The sequence below is a fragment of the Lineus longissimus genome, chromosome 19 (genome assembly GCF_910592395.1).
Source record: "Lineus longissimus chromosome 19, tnLinLong1.2, whole genome shotgun sequence".
In the NCBI taxonomy this organism is placed as follows: Eukaryota; Metazoa; Nemertea; class Pilidiophora; order Heteronemertea; family Lineidae; genus Lineus; species Lineus longissimus.
Genome location: NC_088326.1, coordinates 6,524,288 through 6,545,155, shown reverse-complemented (window position 1 = coordinate 6,545,155; position 20,868 = coordinate 6,524,288). Strand labels below are relative to the sequence as shown.

General features: G+C 41.6%; 1 protein-coding gene across 2 annotated transcripts; it reads right to left on the bottom strand.

Moving 5' to 3' along the window:
• Positions 1-215: 215 nt before the first annotated feature.
• On the bottom strand, positions 216-14,369 carry LOC135502914 (uncharacterized). Of its 2 annotated transcripts, none has more exons than XM_064796109.1 (4): positions 14,170-14,369; positions 3,511-5,668; positions 2,339-2,434; positions 216-1,554 (listed from the first exon to the last, which is right to left on the bottom strand). In XM_064796109.1, the coding sequence occupies exons 2-4, from the start codon at positions 5,605-5,607 to the stop codon at positions 1,198-1,200; spliced, it is 2,550 nt and encodes an 849-aa protein (XP_064652179.1). In that variant the 5' UTR covers positions 5,608-5,668; positions 14,170-14,369; the 3' UTR covers positions 216-1,197. The 2 variants fall into 2 exon arrangements, with proteins under 2 accessions (XP_064652179.1, XP_064652178.1); XM_064796108.1 differs by lacking the exon at positions 14,170-14,369 and adding an exon at positions 12,808-12,857.
• Positions 14,370-20,868: the final 6,499 nt, after the last annotated feature.

Below are 20,868 nucleotides of genomic sequence, written 5' to 3'. Positions count from 1 at the left end.
CATTAGGGTCTTCCTTTTCTAGTTGGGGGGATCTTCGTTTTATAGTTGACATCAGGGTCTTCCTTTTATAGTTGGGGGGATCTTCGTTTTATAGTTGACATCAGGGTCTTCCTTTTATAGTTGGGGGGATCTTCGTTTTATAGTTTTGGGGGGGTCTTCCATCTTCGATCTTCGGTCTTCGGTCTTTGGTCTTCGGTTTATAGACACCCTGCCATTAGCACTAATGGAACTATATCATGCTTTATGATATAGGCGCCTATAGCCATAAATAGTAAATCGAACGCTAAGAAGAAGAAGAAGGAACTCGACACCTCAGTAAAATTTAAACACACGACGTCGTTATAACGCAGCCAATGGAGAGTGATGACCCCACAGGCTACATCGTGAACCCAAGGCAACACAGCCACGGACAAACCGATATAGGACTAAATTGATCGTGGAATCCCTGACAAATGTTTCATGGAAGGGTTTTGGGAAGGGTTAGCCATACAACCATTTGGCAGTGATCAACGTTTTTTAAAAATTTGTCAGGGATTCTGCAATTGAGCCGGCGAAGTCTGAAATCAGAAAATTGCGTAAGAAAGATATTGTTCGCCAGCCGAATGACCCTCTTTCACTGGAAAACACAGTCCCGACGGATGACAGGGGGAGGGGAGGGGCGGCCGGGGCACCTACTGAGACCACTACCTATCTGAATAAACGATGACCAGGCATGCGTTTCACCTTGAACGAAGGATCGCCGTGTCTCTAGGCATTGTCCGAGGTCGGCCTTGGCCTTTTGACGTGTTCTGAGTGTGCGCATTTGATTTGTTTTGGCACTGATTCTTCTTCTTCGAATTCGTCCATCGGTCCGAGCTTTGGTTGCAGACACACATTTTCAACATACGACAAACATTAAGGAGGGTTAATCACCCGAAATGAATATGTTGCACTAAGCTATACAGCCTAAACCATCATGTACATGTACCAAATAGGTATTGCCTGGCCCGAGAAAAATCAGACGAACGTTTATGGTAAACGTTTTTCTCGCCATACCGGACAAGGTAAACATTCTATGCCTTTAGAGTTGTGCAGGCTTCTGGTCAATACAAAGGTACGTTTTGATCAAGAGAATATCAAGCGGATATGATTATCACGTATTGAAATGCATATGAAATTGGCAGTACAATCATCGGATTTTAATTGCCACTCTCAACCTCACTTACTATTCTTGCGTTCAACAGATTTAGCCTTTGTGAACGTCTTCTTGGGTTTCTTATCACCCGACATGATCTTCTCAATGCTCTTCATCTGCACCGGCGTGTAGCCGAAGATTTGAATCATCGCTCGGAAGTGCGACTCGGATTCCTTCGGGTCCGTGACATAATGGAACATGCTGTCCTTCAGGAAGCGCAGTGTTGCAGCCGCTTCGGTTTCGGGTTTTTCCGACTCGGCATAGATGTCGCGACGCTTCAGACTCTGCCAGTATCCCAGTTCCGCCTCGGTTATTTTCAGCTTCTCTAAAAGTTCCTTGACGGTCACTTTGTCTGGTTCATCTTTTGCTATCTTTTCAAGCTGGAAAATAATAACTTACTGTTACCAACACTGATAGCCACATGGTGGGGATTAACAGAACCGCTATGTATTTGCAGCGCTTGGTCATTCTTACTATAGTACTATGAGAAGATGGTTCTAACTATCAGCAATGGATTCGACGAAGGTTTAAAGAAATGACGGCCGTGGAAACCCAGGTCCTGATGTATCGAAAAATACTGGTAATAAGACCAAGACACTCTGAAAACAAAACGTATTGATATCAGCTAGATCTGACCGAAATTTGGTAAATTTATTATTTTTGTCTTTATTGGTCCGGAGTTATTCAAAACTATGACAAAACAGCGGCCACTGCAAACTTCAACATTATCTGCAACACAATGAGAGTGGAGAACATTTCCTTTGCCCCTGCTACCCCTAGCCAATGCCTGTCAACGGGCATCCTGGGAAATGCACAGAGCCAGCAGCTTTAAAGGGACTCTATAGGCAGCATCCAGTCAGGCAAGTTCCACCAATAGGTGTCTCTCTCATCTCACAGTAAGTCAAAAGTGATTATATAGTTATTGCTGAATTAAACATGACCCGGTATCGTTACTGAGCATATAAGTCACCAGAAGATGGCCAGTTGTACTCCTTGCCTATAGTCTACCATTAAGGGGAGAGTTTGGTAATCTAGAACCTGTATCCAGAAGCAGCGATTGGGTGACAAGGACTGGATTTAACAACTATCCATCTCATGGGTTCTCCAATAGGGAGAACAAGGAGAAAAAGAGGGTAAGAAGAAGAAGAAGAAGAAGAAACCTACCTCGTCTAATCGTTCAAACTTGGCTGAATTCATTCCCTTGTTGTACATCTCTAGATACATTTCTTGATGTCTTGCCTCTCTTTGTGTCATCTCCTCCTGTTGGAGTGGTGTAAACAAAGGAGGTAATAAATGAGTTTTAAACTTCACCATTGAAAACTCTATTCAAACCTCTTAAATTCAAACTCATAATAATATAATGGAAAGGGAAGTTATTGTTAAAAATTAATTGATTATTGTTGGTAGATATCGATAACATCATAATTATATATATATGATTCTTAAATTGTATATAAACATGGTCCCAGGAACATATTGTGTTGGTTTGAGAAATTGATACCAAACCGGATGTATTGGTTTTCTCACTAAACACCGCGAGGGTGGATGTAAACCAAAACCGAGTGCCAGCCGATAGGTTTAGCGCAAAATGACAGATCCCACCCTCGCGGTGCTTGTTGAGACAACCAATGATGACACTAGCATATTAAATGTATAAAACAACTCAAATCAAACAGAAGAATGTTATTTTGACTGCTTTTTCACTGCTTCCATATTTTGCACCTACCCAAGCGATTATGATAACCGCTGCCTTCAAAACGAGGCACAGTGGACTCACAATGCATTACATGTATATACTTTAAATTGTATTGGCTGTATCAAGGTGTTTTAGAATTCTGCACATTCAGGGATTTCCGATAGCAGAAAGTAAAGTTAATTCTGCTGTACTGTCTAAAGAAATGTGTTGAATTGTGCATCAGTGATAAGCCAATCATAAGGCTTTATCGGAAATGGGTGAATGGTAAATGGTCATTGAGTTGTTCCACAAACCATGTAAAACGACAATTCATTTTATGTATGCCACTTCCACATCCTTGATAGTTTTTCAGGCGATTTTTCTGCCAATGAGCTATCAGTTTGGTTGTCACAGGAATCGCGTTTCAACCAGGTGGCACTCTCCCAATGGTTCGAATTTACATCAGTGATCAATGTTAATTTTATATGAAGATTTTGTTAATTGCATAAGTACCTTAAGTTAGACAGTAACGTGTATGAAAAAATACCCGGTCCACAATAGAAAAATACCGTGCCAGTGTAGATTCTGACGAATGCGCTGAAATATTTAGGTCTCGTCTTGCAATTTTCCTTGAATAAAAAAAAGAGAATAATAATGTTACCTTTAGACTGTGCACCTTTAACTCCAGATCATTCGCCAATCGAAGAACGTCTTCATGGGAGGTTTGTAGTTCGTTGAAAGACTCCAGGAGGCGTTCGTACTTCTTGGTTAAAGCATCAATGATGTCATCCTTTTCTTTGGTTAGCAGACCGAGGTCTCTCTCCTTTTCAACATCGAATAGCTGCAGCTGGATGTCCCGTTCTGCCAATTCTTTTTGGATCTCCTTTAATTCGTGTTTCAGCTCCTTAATCGTCTGTTCCTTGCGTTGAAATGGCGTCAAATAGTCATCAGACGTCTCCTTTTGCTCCAAGTGATTGATGTTCTGGATTGCTGCGATTCGTTTTCTGCTTGCCAGGGTCTCACGTGGCTCAATAGAGGGCTCTTTGGTGGGTCGCATGTCCCCCAGATCGTTTGTATGTTGGCGCGTCCGAAGATTCGCTTTCGTCGCCGTTTCTTTTATCACATCACCTCCGGTTAAGCTTTTTCTTCGTTGTTTTGGTGAGGCAGATGGTGCACGTGATTTTGGCTTCTCATTATGAGTGACGTCATGATTCAAATGTTCGTTAGTTATGTTGGTCGTACATGCACCAGCACTTATATATGATGTTTCTTTATTGGAATCCAAACTTTGGGGGCTTATTTGGGCAGGCTGTGGCCGAATTGTCCTTGGTTTCGGAATATTTGAACCTTTAAATTTTGGATGTTTGTCGATAAAAATCGGGAGCTTGGATTCTTTTTTAATCGGCGTGATTCCACCGTCGTCACTTGTGCTCGACAACGATCGACGTGAGCCGTTCAGTAAAACCTGATCGGAATCGAGGCTGTCGGCAACGCTCGAACTTGACTGGCTGACACATTCATTTTTATCGTCTCTCTCAGCAACATTGACTTCGTGCACAGAGGGAGATACTTGCGATGTTTCATCGATCACCTTCCAGGGAGGCTTCTCTGTTTCTATCATTTCAAGCGAATCCACCGAATGGGTATCATCTGCATCTGCATCATTCATTTCAGGTTCCGTTTTTGCACCCTCTGGTGGCAACCTGGCTTCGCTAGGTGACATAACATTATCTTCACATTCCATTGTGAGACTTTCACTAGAGTGTAAGGGGAGGGTGTCGTGTGTGAGACTCTCGCTAGAGTTAAAGGGGAGGGTGTTAAGTGAAATTTCCGTCTCGTCCAAACAACAACTATTTACCGAGCTAAGAGATCGTGATTCGTTTTCAACACAGAGATGCGTCTCGTCTATAGGACCTTTTTCAAACGATATTTCAGTTATAACTCCGGTTTCTTTTTGGTAACTATCGAGCGAGTATTCAACAATGCTCGCTGAGGCAAGTTCTTTGTTTGCCAATTCTGAAGGCACACCAGTAGACAAGTCACGTGTTTGTGAATTACGCGATGTTCCACATAAGTCCTCAGCGCACTCCTCCAATACTACTTTTCCTGAATCACGTGAACGATCTGCGTGTCGTGATAAATCGCTCTCGTGCGTTGAAAATGATTCCAACGAATCGACCTCGGACAGTTCTTCAATTGGATCAAGTTTGTCAATTATGCAACCGTCATCTTCATGTCCAAAAACGTCAGAGTCAAGGTGACGATCTTCACACTCGGCTTCATTTTTAGGTCTATTTATAAAAAAGAGTTCTTCAGTATTATTATTGTTTTCAAAAGCAGGTGCAAGGACAATACGCTCTTTGTTTTGACAATCTACAGTTGGAACATGGAACTTTTCAATGTCGTGTTCGCCTTCCTGTTCTGGTTCTGCGCACAAACTTAGGCAAATCTGTTCCTGTCTGCGGAATTCGGCGTCTTCCGGGTCTTCAGAACTACAGATCGAAATGCTATCTGTTGTAACTGTTTCTTCCTCGATTGTATCGAGAACAAAGGAGCAGGGTAAACTGACCGAAATATCCTCACACTGCGTGCTTTTATCAGCATCAGCGTCACCTATAGTTCCTTCTTGGTTTGACACTATCCTTGTATCCTTATCTTCTATTTGTGAAATATGGTTGTTTAGGATATCGCTTGACAGAGTTATATCCTCGTACTGCGTTCCTCGGTCGATCTTGGCGGCCGCTATTGTCTCTGACATGCCTCTGACGTCATCATTCTCTGGGCTGCAGCAGGACGAGGTTTGATTGATAGCGGAAATCCTGAAAAAAAGAAAGACCACTTGATTGGCTGATCGATGAAATATCAAAGTGAGTCGGTTGAGGTTGTTAGCGCACACCCCATGGAATCAAATTATAATTGAAGGGCCTATAACACACTAAATAGCTTACAAGCAAATAACAATTAAACAAAAAAATTTACAGTGTCACCATCTATCATAAGAACTGCGGGCTGTTACTGTATTTCAAGGTCTTAGGGCATAGGAAGAGCACTAATTATGCACTTTTTATGCTCTATCCATATATGGCGCTGCGAGTTCTTGAGTCCGAAATAATATTTGGGATAGCCAAAAATGCCCATATCACATTGGCATTACTTTTGCTCTCAAAGCTAGAATTCTTCAGTTAGGACAACGCAATGGTGATGACCTTTAAGCATCCACTTGCCAGATTTTCCCGATAGTGGCGCCACCATCTCACCGTGAAATATGACTAATCCAACAGTCATTGCAGTATGTACCGAGCCTTATCCATGAGTTATATGAAAAATATAATTAAATAAAAAAGATTCATTTTGGCATAAAGAAACATATCCAACTTTTTATCCCCGTTGTAAGGATTTTTATTATGTGCGTTCTTCAAAGACGTAATAAAATCCATACAACGGGTATAACAGTTAGATATGTTTTGTGAAGTGTAGTCTTTACTATGCCAAAATAAATCTTTTTTATTTAAATAATTGTTTCATATAACTCATGGATATAAGGCCTGGTACATACTACAACCACTGTTGGACTTGTCATATTTTTCACGATTAGACAGTCATGTGGCGCCACTATCGGGAAAACCGGGCAAGTGGATGATCAAAAGTCATAACAGACAATATCCGTGTTATTCCAAATCAAGACATTGCTTCAGATGAATTGAGACTTGGGCAAACAATATCGGACGGCCAACGAAAAACGATTCGCTATTAAACGTTGAATATCCCAACGATTATACCAGATAATGAAATATACCCCAATATTAACATAGTATAGAGAGATCGTAAAAAAATTCGGATATTTTTGATAATATTGACATGCAACTCAATGAGTTACCATATTGAACTTTACAGAAGGGACACTCTTGAAAATAAAGGTGTTTGTGCTCCTGGATCGTCGTTTAGGGTTATGATTAGCCAACACAAATATGCACCCCGTAGAGCTATTCTCAGGGAAATGGAAAAGCGTCTCAAGATATTCGCAACGGTGGCTAAATGTACCGGTTTATCTATGTATAAGTGAAATACGTGCTTACCTCAATCAATCAATCCATCATTTGGGATTTAAGGTGCATATATCCACAAAAAAACGTGATCAAAGACACCAGAGAAACCAATCAAAAAAATATAAGCTGCTGGCTATTTTGACAGACTGCTGCCTAGTAAGAGACAGGGAACGTTTTCAGCTTTCTCTTGAAGACAAGGACACGCACGAATTTCCTGTGGTAGCCCGTTCCACAGGCGCGGCGCAACACAAGCAAAAGCCCTGTCTCCAGAGGAAGCCATCCTGCTGCGTGGTTGCACCAGCAGCAGTCTGTCCGAAGAACGCAATGATCGGGACGGGTTGTACATTGTTAGAAGATCTTGCAAATAAACTGGCGCAACACTATTTATGCATTTAAATGTTAGCAACAGAACTTTAAATTTAATTCTGCTGGCTACGGGCAACCAGTGGATGTCACGGAGAATGGGAGAAATATGATCTGATCTTGCAACTCCAGTCACCATCCTCGCTGCACAATTCTGGACCCTTTGCAATGAAGCAACACTCTGTTGAGGTAGACCAATCAGCAGTGCATTCAGCCCATCTAATTTGGATGTCACGAATGCATTTACAAGCGTAGCAGTTGCATCAGGAGTCAGAAACTTTCTGATCAGACAAATGTTGTGCAGGTGATAATAACTGGACCTGCAGATAGATCGTATATGGTGGTTCATTGAGACATGTTCGTCAAACAACGCGCCTATATTTCTAGCCAAAGAGACTGCAGCAATGTTTTGGTCACCAATCTTGACAGATGTTGGATGGCCAGCAAAATTTCTCCTTTGATGCTTCGAACAAATCAGAAGAAACTCTGATTTGTCGTCATTTAGCTTGAGGAAATTTTGTGCCATCCATTGGCGAACTTCCGCAATACAGGCTTCAAGTTTGCCGATTGACTGTACTGAATCGGTCTGCTCAAAACATATGTAGAGTTGAGTATCATCAGCAAAGAAATGAACCTTTATACTTTGACGTCGAATCAGATCACCCAGTGGAGCCATGTAAATGCTGAAAAGCAATGGGCCCAAGACTGATCCTTGGGGAACGCCTGTCTCTAGCTTGAAAGCTAAATATGACTCTCCTTTAACTATAACCATCTGTGACCGGTTTGTCAGGTAGGACCTAAACCACTCCAAAGCGGTACCATTCAGACCGATCCTGTCACGTAGACGATCAAGGAGGACCAAATGATTGACAGTATCAAATGCTGCAGATAAATCAAGCAATACCAGACCAACCATTTGCTTTTTGTCTAGTGCCAAGAGGATGTCATTCATAACCTTGACCAAGGCTGTTTCGGTACTATGGTTGGCCCGGCATGCCGCCTGCATGCATTCGAAAAGCTCGTTTTCGCACATGTGGTCACGTAACTGGTGGTCAACTACCCTTTCCAAAATTTTGGAGATGAAGCTTAGGTTGGAAACAGGCCGGTAGTTTTTAAGGTCCTCCCTTTGTAGACTAGGTTTCTTCAGAAGTGGCGTGACATTGGCTGATTTGAGACAATCCGGAACTGAACCAGATAAAATTGACGAGTTTACAAGCTTACAGATTGCAGGAGAAATTGCTTCAGCAATCGCATCCTCTTTAAGAAGATGGGAAGAGGATCAAGTGCACAAGATTTTGTTGGCGACTTCATGATCACCCTTCTAATTTCATCCTCAGTAACAGGTTGAAAGAAAGACAGGAGTGGAGTGTAGTGGAAATGACGACACAAAATAAAAAATACAACAGATTAGTTCATTTTGAGGGGCGTAAGGTCTGCATTTATTTTTATCCCAGTGTAGCCCTCCAAAACTGTAATGGGAGAGCCTTGTTTCCATTGTGTGACACGGGTAACCCATTACCTTTGCCCACCGTGTTCACAAACTCAAAAACCATCATGCGCCATTTCTCGTAGAAACCTTTCGGGGGGTGCATTTTTGTGTTTGCGGAAAAACCCTCTTCAGAAGTCTTAGTATTAGTAATAATGAAACGGCCAGGGCCATTGTGCAAACCGTCTAGATATTTGGTGGACAGGAATTTATCCTGGTTAAGAAACATTCTTCATGCATAGTATATAGGTCAAACCAAAGTCGGTATGACCTGTGATGTATCGTTGCTTGGAGTACTTATATATAACATATCACCGAAAACAAGTCACTAATAACGAGATATTGCACTTTTTACCTTTTTAGTTTTGGCCTCCTGGTGGCCATGTCGTGAATCAGATCGGTGTCCGAGGTTATCTGATTTAGGGAGTCATGTGTACCAAATTTCAAGTTCATAGCTTTAGCGGTTAAGAAACATGCCATAGTTACATTCAAACGGGCAATTTACGCCACTTGACCTCTGTGACCTTGAAAAGTATGTCAAATCAAAAACCCGTAGGAATTGTGATGTATCCTTGCTGGGAGAACCTACCATAAATTTGTTATCAAAAACGAGTCACTCATGGAAGAGATATTACACGTTACAGGTTTCCACTTCTGGTAACCTGGTGACCAAGTGAAGAATAAGATTTGACAGAAATTCGGTGTCACAGGTTACATGACCTAGGGAGTCATGTGTACCAAATTTCAAGGTCATGGCTTGAGCGGTTAAGAAACGTGCCATAGTTACACTCAAACGGACAATTTACGCTATTCGACCTCTGTGACCTTGAAAAGTAGGTTGAATCAAAAACTCGTACGATGTGAAATGTATCCTTGCTAAGAGAACCTACCATAAATATGTTATTGAAAACGAGTCACTCATCACTTTTAAGGTTTCCACTTCTGGCCCCCTGGTGGCCAAGTCAAGAATCAGATTGGACTGAAATTCATTGTCAGAGGTCACCTGACTTGGGGCGTCATGTGTATGAAGTTTCAAGTTCATAGCTCTTGCGGTTAAGATTGGAAACAGGATACACACGACGTTGGACGACGGGCACAGCGGTGTTGTATAGGCACCCTACGGTGAGCCAAAAAGCCGATTCATGTGTTCAGTTTATTTTTATTTCGACAATAATTTGACCAGGCTAGAATCTTTAACAAATACATATATTGAAAGACTCTGATTCGACTATAATCGGTCACGCACCCGTGAGTGTGTCTACAGGACGCGTATGTTCTAAATAAAGAACTGGTGTAACCAGACAATATTCCAAGAAATTGTGAGTACATTTTCTTTTGTTAGTGACCATTGTCAGTTTAGTCCTACAACTTTATCCTAAGTAATTAAAAGAAAAAGTTGGAGACTATTGGAGATTATTGGAGACTATTGACTATTGGAGTTGACAGAGACTTACCTTATGCCACAAACCTGTATTTTTCAAGTATTTTGAGTTGATGTTTCAAAGGGATTACTTGTTGAGAAGCTAAATTTCAACAAGAATTGTCAGTTGAGTCATGCCAGACTCTGGGGTCTCCGGCTTTAGTTTGTGCAGAGGGTTTGGATGGGGCTTGTTGTTTGTGGATGAGGGAAGTGGTGGATAAGTGGTACAGGGGTAGATATGGTGTGGCGGCCGGGGTGTAGTTCCGTTTGAAGATCGGAGAATTAGAGTAATATGAAATGAAATAAGTGGCGCCGGAGATACAATACACTGCTCCTGCCTGTAGTCTCTCTTTAATGTTTTGAAGCACTCACAATTTCTTGGAAGTTTCTCGAAATATTCACCAGCGCCCGACACTCTGTCTTTTCATTTCATTTAGCAGATCTTGGTACTCGACTCATTAACATAATTTTCTCCCCTAATTAAGAATTGCAAAGTATTTCCCAAAATAAACAGCACAAGCTAAGAACTGAAAAGTATTTCCCAAAATAAACAGCACAAAAGCTTTATTTGGAAAATAACTCACAAAAGAAGAGTAACCAATACCAATTTTGGCTGTTCATGGGTCGATGAGCCAAATAGAATAGCATTCCGCGATGATGAGGTCACTGCAGCTGCTGCCCTCTATTTCCCCATCGCTGAATTACAGGCAATGTCGGACAAACATGCGGTTTCGCAATGGATTCAGGCTTTCTAACTAGGGCAGTTAAATTCAATATGGCACATGTCCGAGTGTTGGAAATACTACATAATTGTTCTGAATATTTCTCTCTCTGACTCTATGTTATCATTCATGCTAAAAATAATGCAGGGTCAAAGATAATTGACTTTGAAATAAGCTCAAATGCGTAGAAATAAGTGTCAACGTCCGACTGTCATGTGACTAAAACGTCATCAATATCTGATGCAAATGACCTTGTGAGCTATAAATAGTAACTTCGCGGAATGCTATTACTTTGGGCGAGTTTTTGTTCGAATGACGGAGCGGCCAAGCGATACTGCATGTAGTGGACACAGTACAATACACTGATACATGACCAACCATGTATCCCGATACAATGCCGAGGTGGGGCCGACGAGCGTGTGCTGGAATTGAGAGAAAAATACCCTAATACATAAGTCTCCAGCTCAAAGCCGGAGACTAATTAAATACTGTGAATATCTTTTGAGTTATTGAGCGCTTCTTGTGGTCAACTTTTGGTCCACCCGATATAGGGGCAAACAATATACTGCCGCAGCTGTGTCCAGGACTATATTACTCTTAAACAAAATATAATATCAAACGATATAATAGTGAACTAAATGTCGATTTTATTTCTTGGCGGTTATGGCCATTATAGTATATATCTATTGATGTCGGAATAGCACCATATGTTCCTCTGCTTAGTACATTTCAGAAGTTTATGTTGCATGCTTGTAGTTTATATACTTCCTCGAATATAATACAATGTGGTACTGATGGCGAGTGCATGTTCAATTCAATGTAACCGTTGGGGAGTGTCACAAATAATATTAATTAATACTTCTGAAACCAGGTGCACTGTATAAAGAATGAAAACATTATCGCCATGATGGCGGCGTCGGCGTTCATTGGATTGGAGGGTGTGTGTCGGCCGGGTGATCAGCTGTTGCACTGTTTAGTTTTGTGTGTTTTTCCTGTTTTGGACAAAAATCAAAATATTTCGAAAATGAGCAGACTAAACTACTTTTTTTCGCATTTTTCACGTGAAAACTGGTATTTTTTGGATTTACCTTTAATATTTTTTTTTAAATCGCGGTTTTTGGTTATTTGGGGATCTAGTTTAAAATGTTTAGTTTGGGGTAACCTCAAGTGCTCGGAGCTAATTTTGCGCTAAATTACTGACTAGTGTTCATTAAATAAATGAGATGAGTTCGTGCAGAAAGAGGAGATCACGGCCTTTCCAGTGGTGTACAACAACACTGCGCATTTTGAAATGGGTGTCATTCGCAATTGAGAGAACATCCTGAAGTCACGCACTTTCGAGAAAACTGTTGAGCGCGACCTTACCACTTAGAGCAATGGAAGCTTGAAAGTAATTCAACATATGACTTAGCCAGGCAACATTAACTTATTGTGTCTCGTCCGAACATTTTATAAAATCAGTTCAGTACCCGGTTTCGATTTTTTATTGGTGGTAGTCGTCGAGCCGGCCACAGTTAACTATTAAGACAATTGTGAGGAAATATTTCATTATGATAAAACAAAGACAATAGAACACACAAATCCAGTCAATGAGTTGTAAGCCATTTCAAAAAGTGGAAATGAGCCTGATCAGTGCCCCGAAAGAAAACGTTTAGTCCAGTATAAAATATAGGAGTGTACCTGGAACAAATTGCAACAGAAGGTTTCTTTGCCGGAAATTGTTGTATGAACCCTACTAAACATTATCGTCCAAAATTAGCAAAATCAGAAACGGTGAAAATGGCTAATTAGCATAATCCAATATGGTCGCTAATTTTGACCTAAAATGCCACATATCTCTGAAACCATTGATTTTATACCCCATAAAAAAATAACAAGTGGATAGGAATTTTAAGTCTATTAGAAATGGTATATGACGTACCTATGACATACAGTTGACGTCATGACGTACATGTGACGTCATGATAGCTAATAATCCAATAACGATATCGGATGTGTTTAATACAATGATGAAAAATAGTGTAAACGATAACGTTAATGTTATTTAACAAAGACAGCCTTTCCTGGTAGTGGTTTGGGTATTCCATAATCAAAGGAGAGACGCGGCATTTTTACTGATACGCTATGATTAATGCCTGCAAATCGATTTTACGAGTAATGTATAATATCAGCATCTGCAAACATTTGAATGAATTATGATACCAAGCAACGTGTAGGCCTACATTGATAGATTTTTTTATTTAGTTCTAATCGACTGCTTTGACGTTTTGCACAGGCCTCAGCGTACACAGGGCAGTCAGAAATCGATATTTTGCAAACTGGGTGAATGAGTTGAAGTTAAGGAAGTGTTGGGCTATGGGCCAAGTAGATCTTATCTCGGATTCTGTCAAAGCGGCCATAATGAAACATACAGACAATTCATGCAGTGTGCGGCTAAGTAAATGCTCAAGGATTAGTTTGCGAGAACTAGGCCCGAGACTATAATTGAACTAAAAAATGCATGTATTATGTTGTTACAGCGGAACCTCCCTTAGTGGACTCAACCACCTCTCCATTAAGGACACTAGTTTTGATCCCAAGTTGGTTGTTTCTATTCAATTTGACCTCCCTTATCAGGAAACTTCTCAATAAGGACACTGCATGTACTTGGTTTCACATACACCTCTGATCATCAAATACCGTCCTTGGATGAAAATCTAGTTTGTCACTTGCCAAACATCAGACGAATTGTTAACAGGGCGATGTCTGTCTCTTCACAATTGAACCGGCTATTACCAAATTCTTAATTGTCACTTGAACATCTCGAAAAGCTTCAATATGAATGCAGTTCGCGTGTACCCTCCCCCAATCACTCTGAAATTAACATTATCACACCCAAACTGCAATTACTGCGTCCCGTCCAACCCCAGCACGTACACCATCCAATTTTAACTTCTGTGAATGTCAAAGTCTTAAACGAATACTAGCCCCAGAAATGTAGCTCATATACTTAAAAACCTGGGGGAACAAAATCACGCCTATTGATGACTTGCATGCAAGCCATAGGCCTGATCATTGACCTCCCAGAATGGATTTTACCGTACATTTGTATATCTCACCACCACCACCAAAGACACGTGAATGCCATTGATTCTTTCCTATCTCGAAAATGCTGCAATCTGGTTGCCTCAAAAGGCTGGTCAGTCATGTCCCCTCTACCACTAAAGAAACAACTTATCACAGCAAAAGAAGGGTTCAGCGTTGATATCTCCGCCACCAGACACGCCCTCGAATCAATGCTTACCTTTATATCTAAAATCCTACAAAAAGGAATATTTTTCAATATGGATGCGGCCACATGCAGTCCGAAGCCTACGCGGCAGACAGGAACCTGATCGCCAACAACATATGGTGTAAACATGACTACATTCTCAGCAAACAATTGAAAATTATCGATTTTCTTAATAGAGCCGGCGAAATGTCGATATTGATTTGATATAGTGTTTGAAGTGTCCCAGGCTTGTCCGGACACTGCGCTGTCGTTCTAGACATGTTTTGGTTATATAGGTATATAAAGTCAACAGCACATGATCTACTTGCTGCAGTGATAACAGCCCGTTTTTATTCACTTCATCAGTGTTCAACGTGAACTTATCGGAACAGATGGTTGCTGATAGGGAACTGGGTCACGATCTCTATGTCAGAGGACATAGCGATAAAGCAGATATGATACTGAAGCCATATCTACAAAATCCCGGAACGCTCATTTCAAGTTTCCAAAGTTAAAAATACGACTTACAGATTCAAACCTTGATGTCGGATTGCAAAGCTTTAATTTCGAAAAAACAATGACAAGCCGTCTGACAACACGCCAATCCTATCACTTTCCGCACATTACACATACTGTGCAACGCTGCGCTGGAGTCAAACTAGACGGAATATTTCTATTCCGAGTTTTCATCCCGATATTCTGTCCCGAATCAAGCTAGCCCGAAATCCAAGCCCAATATTTTACCCTGGTTTCCGTAGTTTTCTCTCAAAACATGTTATTAACACATTTCTCGTTTGACTGTTCACGAGTCCGAGCGATTCAGACACCAGTGCCAATCACTCGGCAGGCACTCGGAGCATAACAATTCCTCATAAAATCATTGACACAATCTTTAGACGTTGCGTCAAAACCCATCCCAAATTTGAAATAAGCGCAGCTATCGGGGACATTACAAAAATGCGTTTCACCAGAAAAATGTATAAGGGGGAGTATTGGGTAAGATTTCGAAAATTTAAAAAAAATTAAAAAAAATTAAATAAAAAAACTACCACCGTAATTCATTGAGGGACATGGTTAGGATTAGTATCACAAACATATTTCTGACAGAAAACACCAAGAATAATAAAAAAAAAAATATTTTCGTGACCCGCGACCCCCCGCGACACCCAAGCCCCAACAGACAAAATTTGAGAATGGTCCCTTTAGCACCATAAAACATTTTAAACCACCGTAATAACTCAAATGAGAGCGATACAGGCTTCAAAGAGAGCCAACAATTTTGAATAGCTGAAATACGGTGCTGCCATCTGATGATAAAGCGTAAAACCAAAACTCCTCCTTTCAGTCCGAAATTTAAGATGTCTAACGTCGATACAAGTCATGCAGAGAATGAAAACAGAAAGCAGAGAGAAGAACGTATGCAATATGGTCAATATGATAGTCGACGATAGAACTGTACAGGTGAAGGAAAGTACACGAAAAATCTTCGTGGTTGGTACCAGTGTAATCAAGCATGCACATGTGTATATGCCCAGATACACTACAAGGATCACGTGTATTCGGGGTGGAAAGATGGAGGACGTAAATGAAATGGCCAGGGCCATTGTGCTCACCTCATGTGGAGGAAAGATGGATAAAGAGCATGGTATTGTGTCATGTAGTGTTAGGTTTGATGTAGGCCAATTTACAGTACATTCGACCTATGTGACCTTGAAAAGTAGGTCAAATCAAAGAAGACCCGGGTGACACATTGAATGGTTGTTAGAATTAGATGTACCTATGATATAAAATTGGTGCCAATTGGGCAAGTCATTACTAGAAATAATGGCATTTTGAAGAATTTAGGATTTGGCCCCCTCCCTGGAGGCCAAACGGCAAATCAGATCGCACCAAACTTCGGTACCTGCGATCACCTGACCAAGGGGTACATGTGTACTTAATTTGTGATCAATAGTCATTGCAGTTAAGAAACGTGCCATAGTTACGGCCTGACGGCGAATTTACGCCATTTGATCTCTGTGACCTTGACAAGAAGGTCAAATTAAAAACCTGTGTGACATATACTGTATGGTGGTTAGATGTACCCATGATATCAAATTGGTGGCAATCGGGCAAGAAGTTAAGGAATAATCACATTTTTAAGGTTTTTGGATTTTGCCCCCTGGTGGTCAAGTGGTGAATCATATTGGACCAAACTTCGGTCCCTGAGATCACCTGACTAAGGGGTAAATGTGTACCAAATTTGGTATCAATAGTCATTGCAGTTTAGAAACGTGCCATCGTTACATCCTAATGGCCAATTTACACCATTTGACCTCTGTGACCTTGAAAAGGAGGTCAAATCAAAAACCCGGAGGATATATGATGCACCCTTGCTAGAAGTACCTACCATATTTTTTTCAAAATTTCCCGACTACTATTAAGGGAGATATTGCATATTTTCACTTTTAACGTTCGGCCCCCTGGTGGCCAAACCATGAAACAAATCGGACCGAAACTTGGTCTCCAAGGTGTCATTACATAAGGGTACATGTGTACCAAGTTTCAACTCAATAGCTCTAACAGTTACGAAACGTGCCCTGCTAACGGACGACGGACGACGACGACGACGACGACGACGACGACGACGACGACGACGACGACGACGACGACGACGACGGACGACGGACGCCACGGTATGGGATAAGCTCACCTCTGCTAAGAGGTGAGCTAAAAAGGCTGTTGAGGATATTGAGGAAAACGAATGGAAAAACGTTGAGAAACTGATTATCCAAGCAGGATCAAACGATATTGACAATAAGCAACCAGTAACAATTGCCGGGAACTTCCAAGAACTTTTTGACCTGGTAAACAAGAAATGTTCAGACGTACAAAACACAGAATGTCAGGTAGTTGTATCTGGCATACTGCCAAGACTGGATAAGACTTTCGTGGAAAATGCCCACAAAGTCAACCAAACTGTGCAGATCGTATTAGTCCAGTCAATATACCGCAGGACCCACCACCAATTGCAACAGAAACCAAACCACCCATATTTGATAGGTATGGGTGTACTTTATAACATACTAAAAGTCCCATAAAGTCCTTGGAGTGGAACATGGTGAATTTCGTTGGAAAATGTTGGTCAGTTTTAACTCATTTTCCATAAGTGTAGAATATTGAAAAAGGCATAACATGGCACATTTTTGAAACAAATGACAGAAGAAACACATTTTTTCAGGGTGAATTGTGGTAATCTTTCATTTCGAAGTATTTACATCGGTGTTGAATTATTCCTTATGACATATTCATGGGTACCCCTACCCCACACCTGTTGCGTCAGAACTCAAAGATACTAATTCACATAACCTCACAACCACACATCATTTCCAAGCAATCTTGGTTTCGTTACCCATGTTTTCTGGTACCGTCTTGTACATGGACGTATTTACAGGGCAGACACTTGATTCATTAGGTCTTATATAGGGGTACCTCTACCCCAAACATATTGCGTAACAACTCAGAATAACAGATGTCCATACATTCTCAGCTATTCAATGTGCTCAAAGAATCTTTACCAATTTTTCTTGGGTAAAACTTTCATTTCGACGCACCTAAAGTTACTTTAAGCATTTTCTTTTACTCGAATTCAGGGTGTACCCCCCCCCCCTCGAAAGTACACTCCAGAATATGGTCCATAGTTGCAAGAACTTGTGAAATCACATTATTTCATTGCCACTGTCTTCCTTATCGTCCAAGTCATTATTTGACATGTTTTGACAAATTCCTCTACATCCGGAACATGCAGTGGTACATTCCTGTGGCGGCATACTTCGGCGACAGCCACAGCGTAGCGTCCCACAACCTGTCTTGCAGGTACATCGCACAAGCAGGAGAAGTGATTGGGTCAAGGTCCGAAATTACTGGTTTTAGTCTCCCTTCCGATATCTTCCAGCCCCAATCTACAGCATCAAGCGTATTACCCTGCCACTCTTGAACCCGATGAAAGACTCTGAGGCTGTGGTATTTCGTTGCTGCAGATGTTGGGGGTAACTGTTTGGGATGGACAGCTGTTTTGCTGGTGGTGACAAGTTCCTGGTAGCGCTGGTGTCTCATGGTATTAAGGTGGTCATGCTGCTTTCCTTTCTGTACGATCGTCATGGCTTTCTCTCCAGCTTCAATAACAAGATCCTTGGAAGACCTGGCATTTCTGAAAACTTTGGCTTGTGCACGAAATGTTTCGTTTTCTTTTAACAATTTTAAGCCAGCTGATTTTCCGATACCAAACAACCTGGATGTTCTGTCGCATCCCAGGAACGCATGTGCAAAAAGTATATTCTCACAGATGCATTCTCCAAGTTTCTGTCTGATAGAGTAAATCCCTATGCACCTCAGTGCCGCTCCTTTCTTTGGTTCAGGTCGGAAGTAGATGTTGTGCTTGTTTCCATCACCAAGATGAATAAGGAGAACAAGCAAGTCTGTATCATCTTCCACTAGCACTGCTTCACAGGTTTCGGAAACATTCACTGCTGCTTGGACAATCATGACATCCGCATCCCCTGCTGCATGGACTATTTCACATCCACTCGTAGCCAGTGTGTCTCCCAAAAGATCAAGGAATCGTTGCTTGTTCTCTTGGTTGGAAAGAAAGTCAGCCTTCTTCAGTTGCAATTTCATGGAAGAATTGAACGTCACTTTGCGGCCCTCACATCCCGCTCGGCGCTGATGTGTGCTGTCCTACGACAACTGCCCGACCATAATGCTTTTTCACATACTTGTTGTAGTCTTGTAGTATCTTGCCATATGTGTCACCAACTTGCCATGGAATGCGATGAAGAAGGGCACCTCCATCAAGTATGTATTTGAAGTCCCGACTTGGTGATGGTTCTTGTGATATTTCAGACCAGATAGCGTCAGCTAGTTGTGGTTTCACAGCTTTTAGGAGTTTTTCCTTAGATTCAAACAATGCTGGGAGGTAGTGGCAGAGTTCGTAGGTTAGAGCATTAGGCAGATTGTCTGTCTGCGTTCCACAGATGATAAGCCTTTGGAATAGAAGCAGAGGATCGATCTGAACTTCGTCTTCGCCTATTTTGAGTCTTTGAGTCAAAAGTTACAGCTTGTGCTTTTCTCTTAAAAGAATGCTTCAGCACAGGTTGTCCGACCATCCCATTAACAATCGCCTCTCCAATCTCCTTTGCATGATCGACGTTAACCTTTGGTCCAGCTGCGATGCCACTGACTATATTTTGAAGTGAGGAGTCAGTGTCAAATGGCGACCTCCAATCAATGAAGGCCATCAGTTTCTCCGAATCAGCAGCGTTCATTGTTTGTCGAGCTTGAGACATGTCCTTATGCTGTTCACTTGTCTCGTAGCTGACTGATGTTAGCTCCTGCATTGCAATGTTCATCTCTGCGCAGGCTGGTCTTGAGACACACCAAACAAGTCGCTGGGTTTCAGTCATACCCTCTCGTGAGTCCACCACTTGTCTTCAGGCTCCTCATAAGCACCTGCTCTATGATAAGGTCGGTAGACAACCCGGCCCAAAACCGATCGCTCCTCCTGACGACATGCAGCCCCTGGGTAAATTGTCTGTGAACATTGGGATGGGTGTCTGCCAACTTGATCATCTTCTCCAGGTACACATACAAGGATTTGGTATAAAGGTTATGATCAGTTGCTGCCAAGTATGGTAGCATCTCTCTTGTAGTGTTATGAGGTTGAGCGCCCAATCTCCGGTTCTTTCCGATCGTATGAAAGCCATCAAGATGTTTATCATTTCCATTTAGCTCAACCATAGTTGAGCGCTGGATTTTGACTCGAGAGATGCTGTATATGTATCAAGTTGCGTTTGTAGGGTCTGTAAATCAGCAGAAGATTCGACTTCAAGCAGGGTAGCATTGCCATAACACAGGTCATGGTTGAGGTCCGCTATCACTTCCAGCTCCTGTGGAATAATGTCACTCGATGGATGCAACTTTGTGTCAAACATGTTGCTCAGGAGAAGTGAGTGAAGTACTGAATCAAGAAGAAAGTGACCACGGATGGCCCGCGCAACAGCTTTTCAACTGATTATGTGAGAAACTGTGTTTCCTGCAAAGATCACTTCAAGAATATCCTGAAGACCTGATCCAGACATTAGGTGTTCTATGCTACCAAGGAAGCTCATCTGAGTGTGAAACCCACCTAGTCTTATGAATGAATGCAGAGGACTGTCCTCTTGAGCACCTTCAACAATCGACATTGCCTTCCACCATAAAGGCTGGTCGAAAGTAAGCGCTGGTGTTACCCTATAACGCCTGGCATGTTCTGCAACAAAATGAAGGGTTGTATTCACACACGTCATGTCGCTGGGATTCATGTCAATCATTGGGAGAAACATCACTGATGCCTGGGCTGGGTGGTTCCCCTTGTGAACCATCTGCATATAACATTATTTGGCGAAACTGCTAAAATCTTGACAATCATTATATTGTCTAATCAGAAATCTATTCATTGTAAAGTGGTGTCATCTATTGATGCAGACGAATAGGGAGCAATCATTGTAATTGTTGATTTTTTTTGTTTTCACAAAAATTCCGGGACTTCGCTATGAGGGGGTTTAGGGGAAGGGTAACCCTCACAAATGGCATAAGGAACCCCTACATCATTTAAACAACCCTTGCATGTGGAGGATAGACCCTATAAACATAGGTATAGACACCAGAAGTTTGATGATAGCCTTACCACAGGCAGAGAAACAGCCATTTTTATAC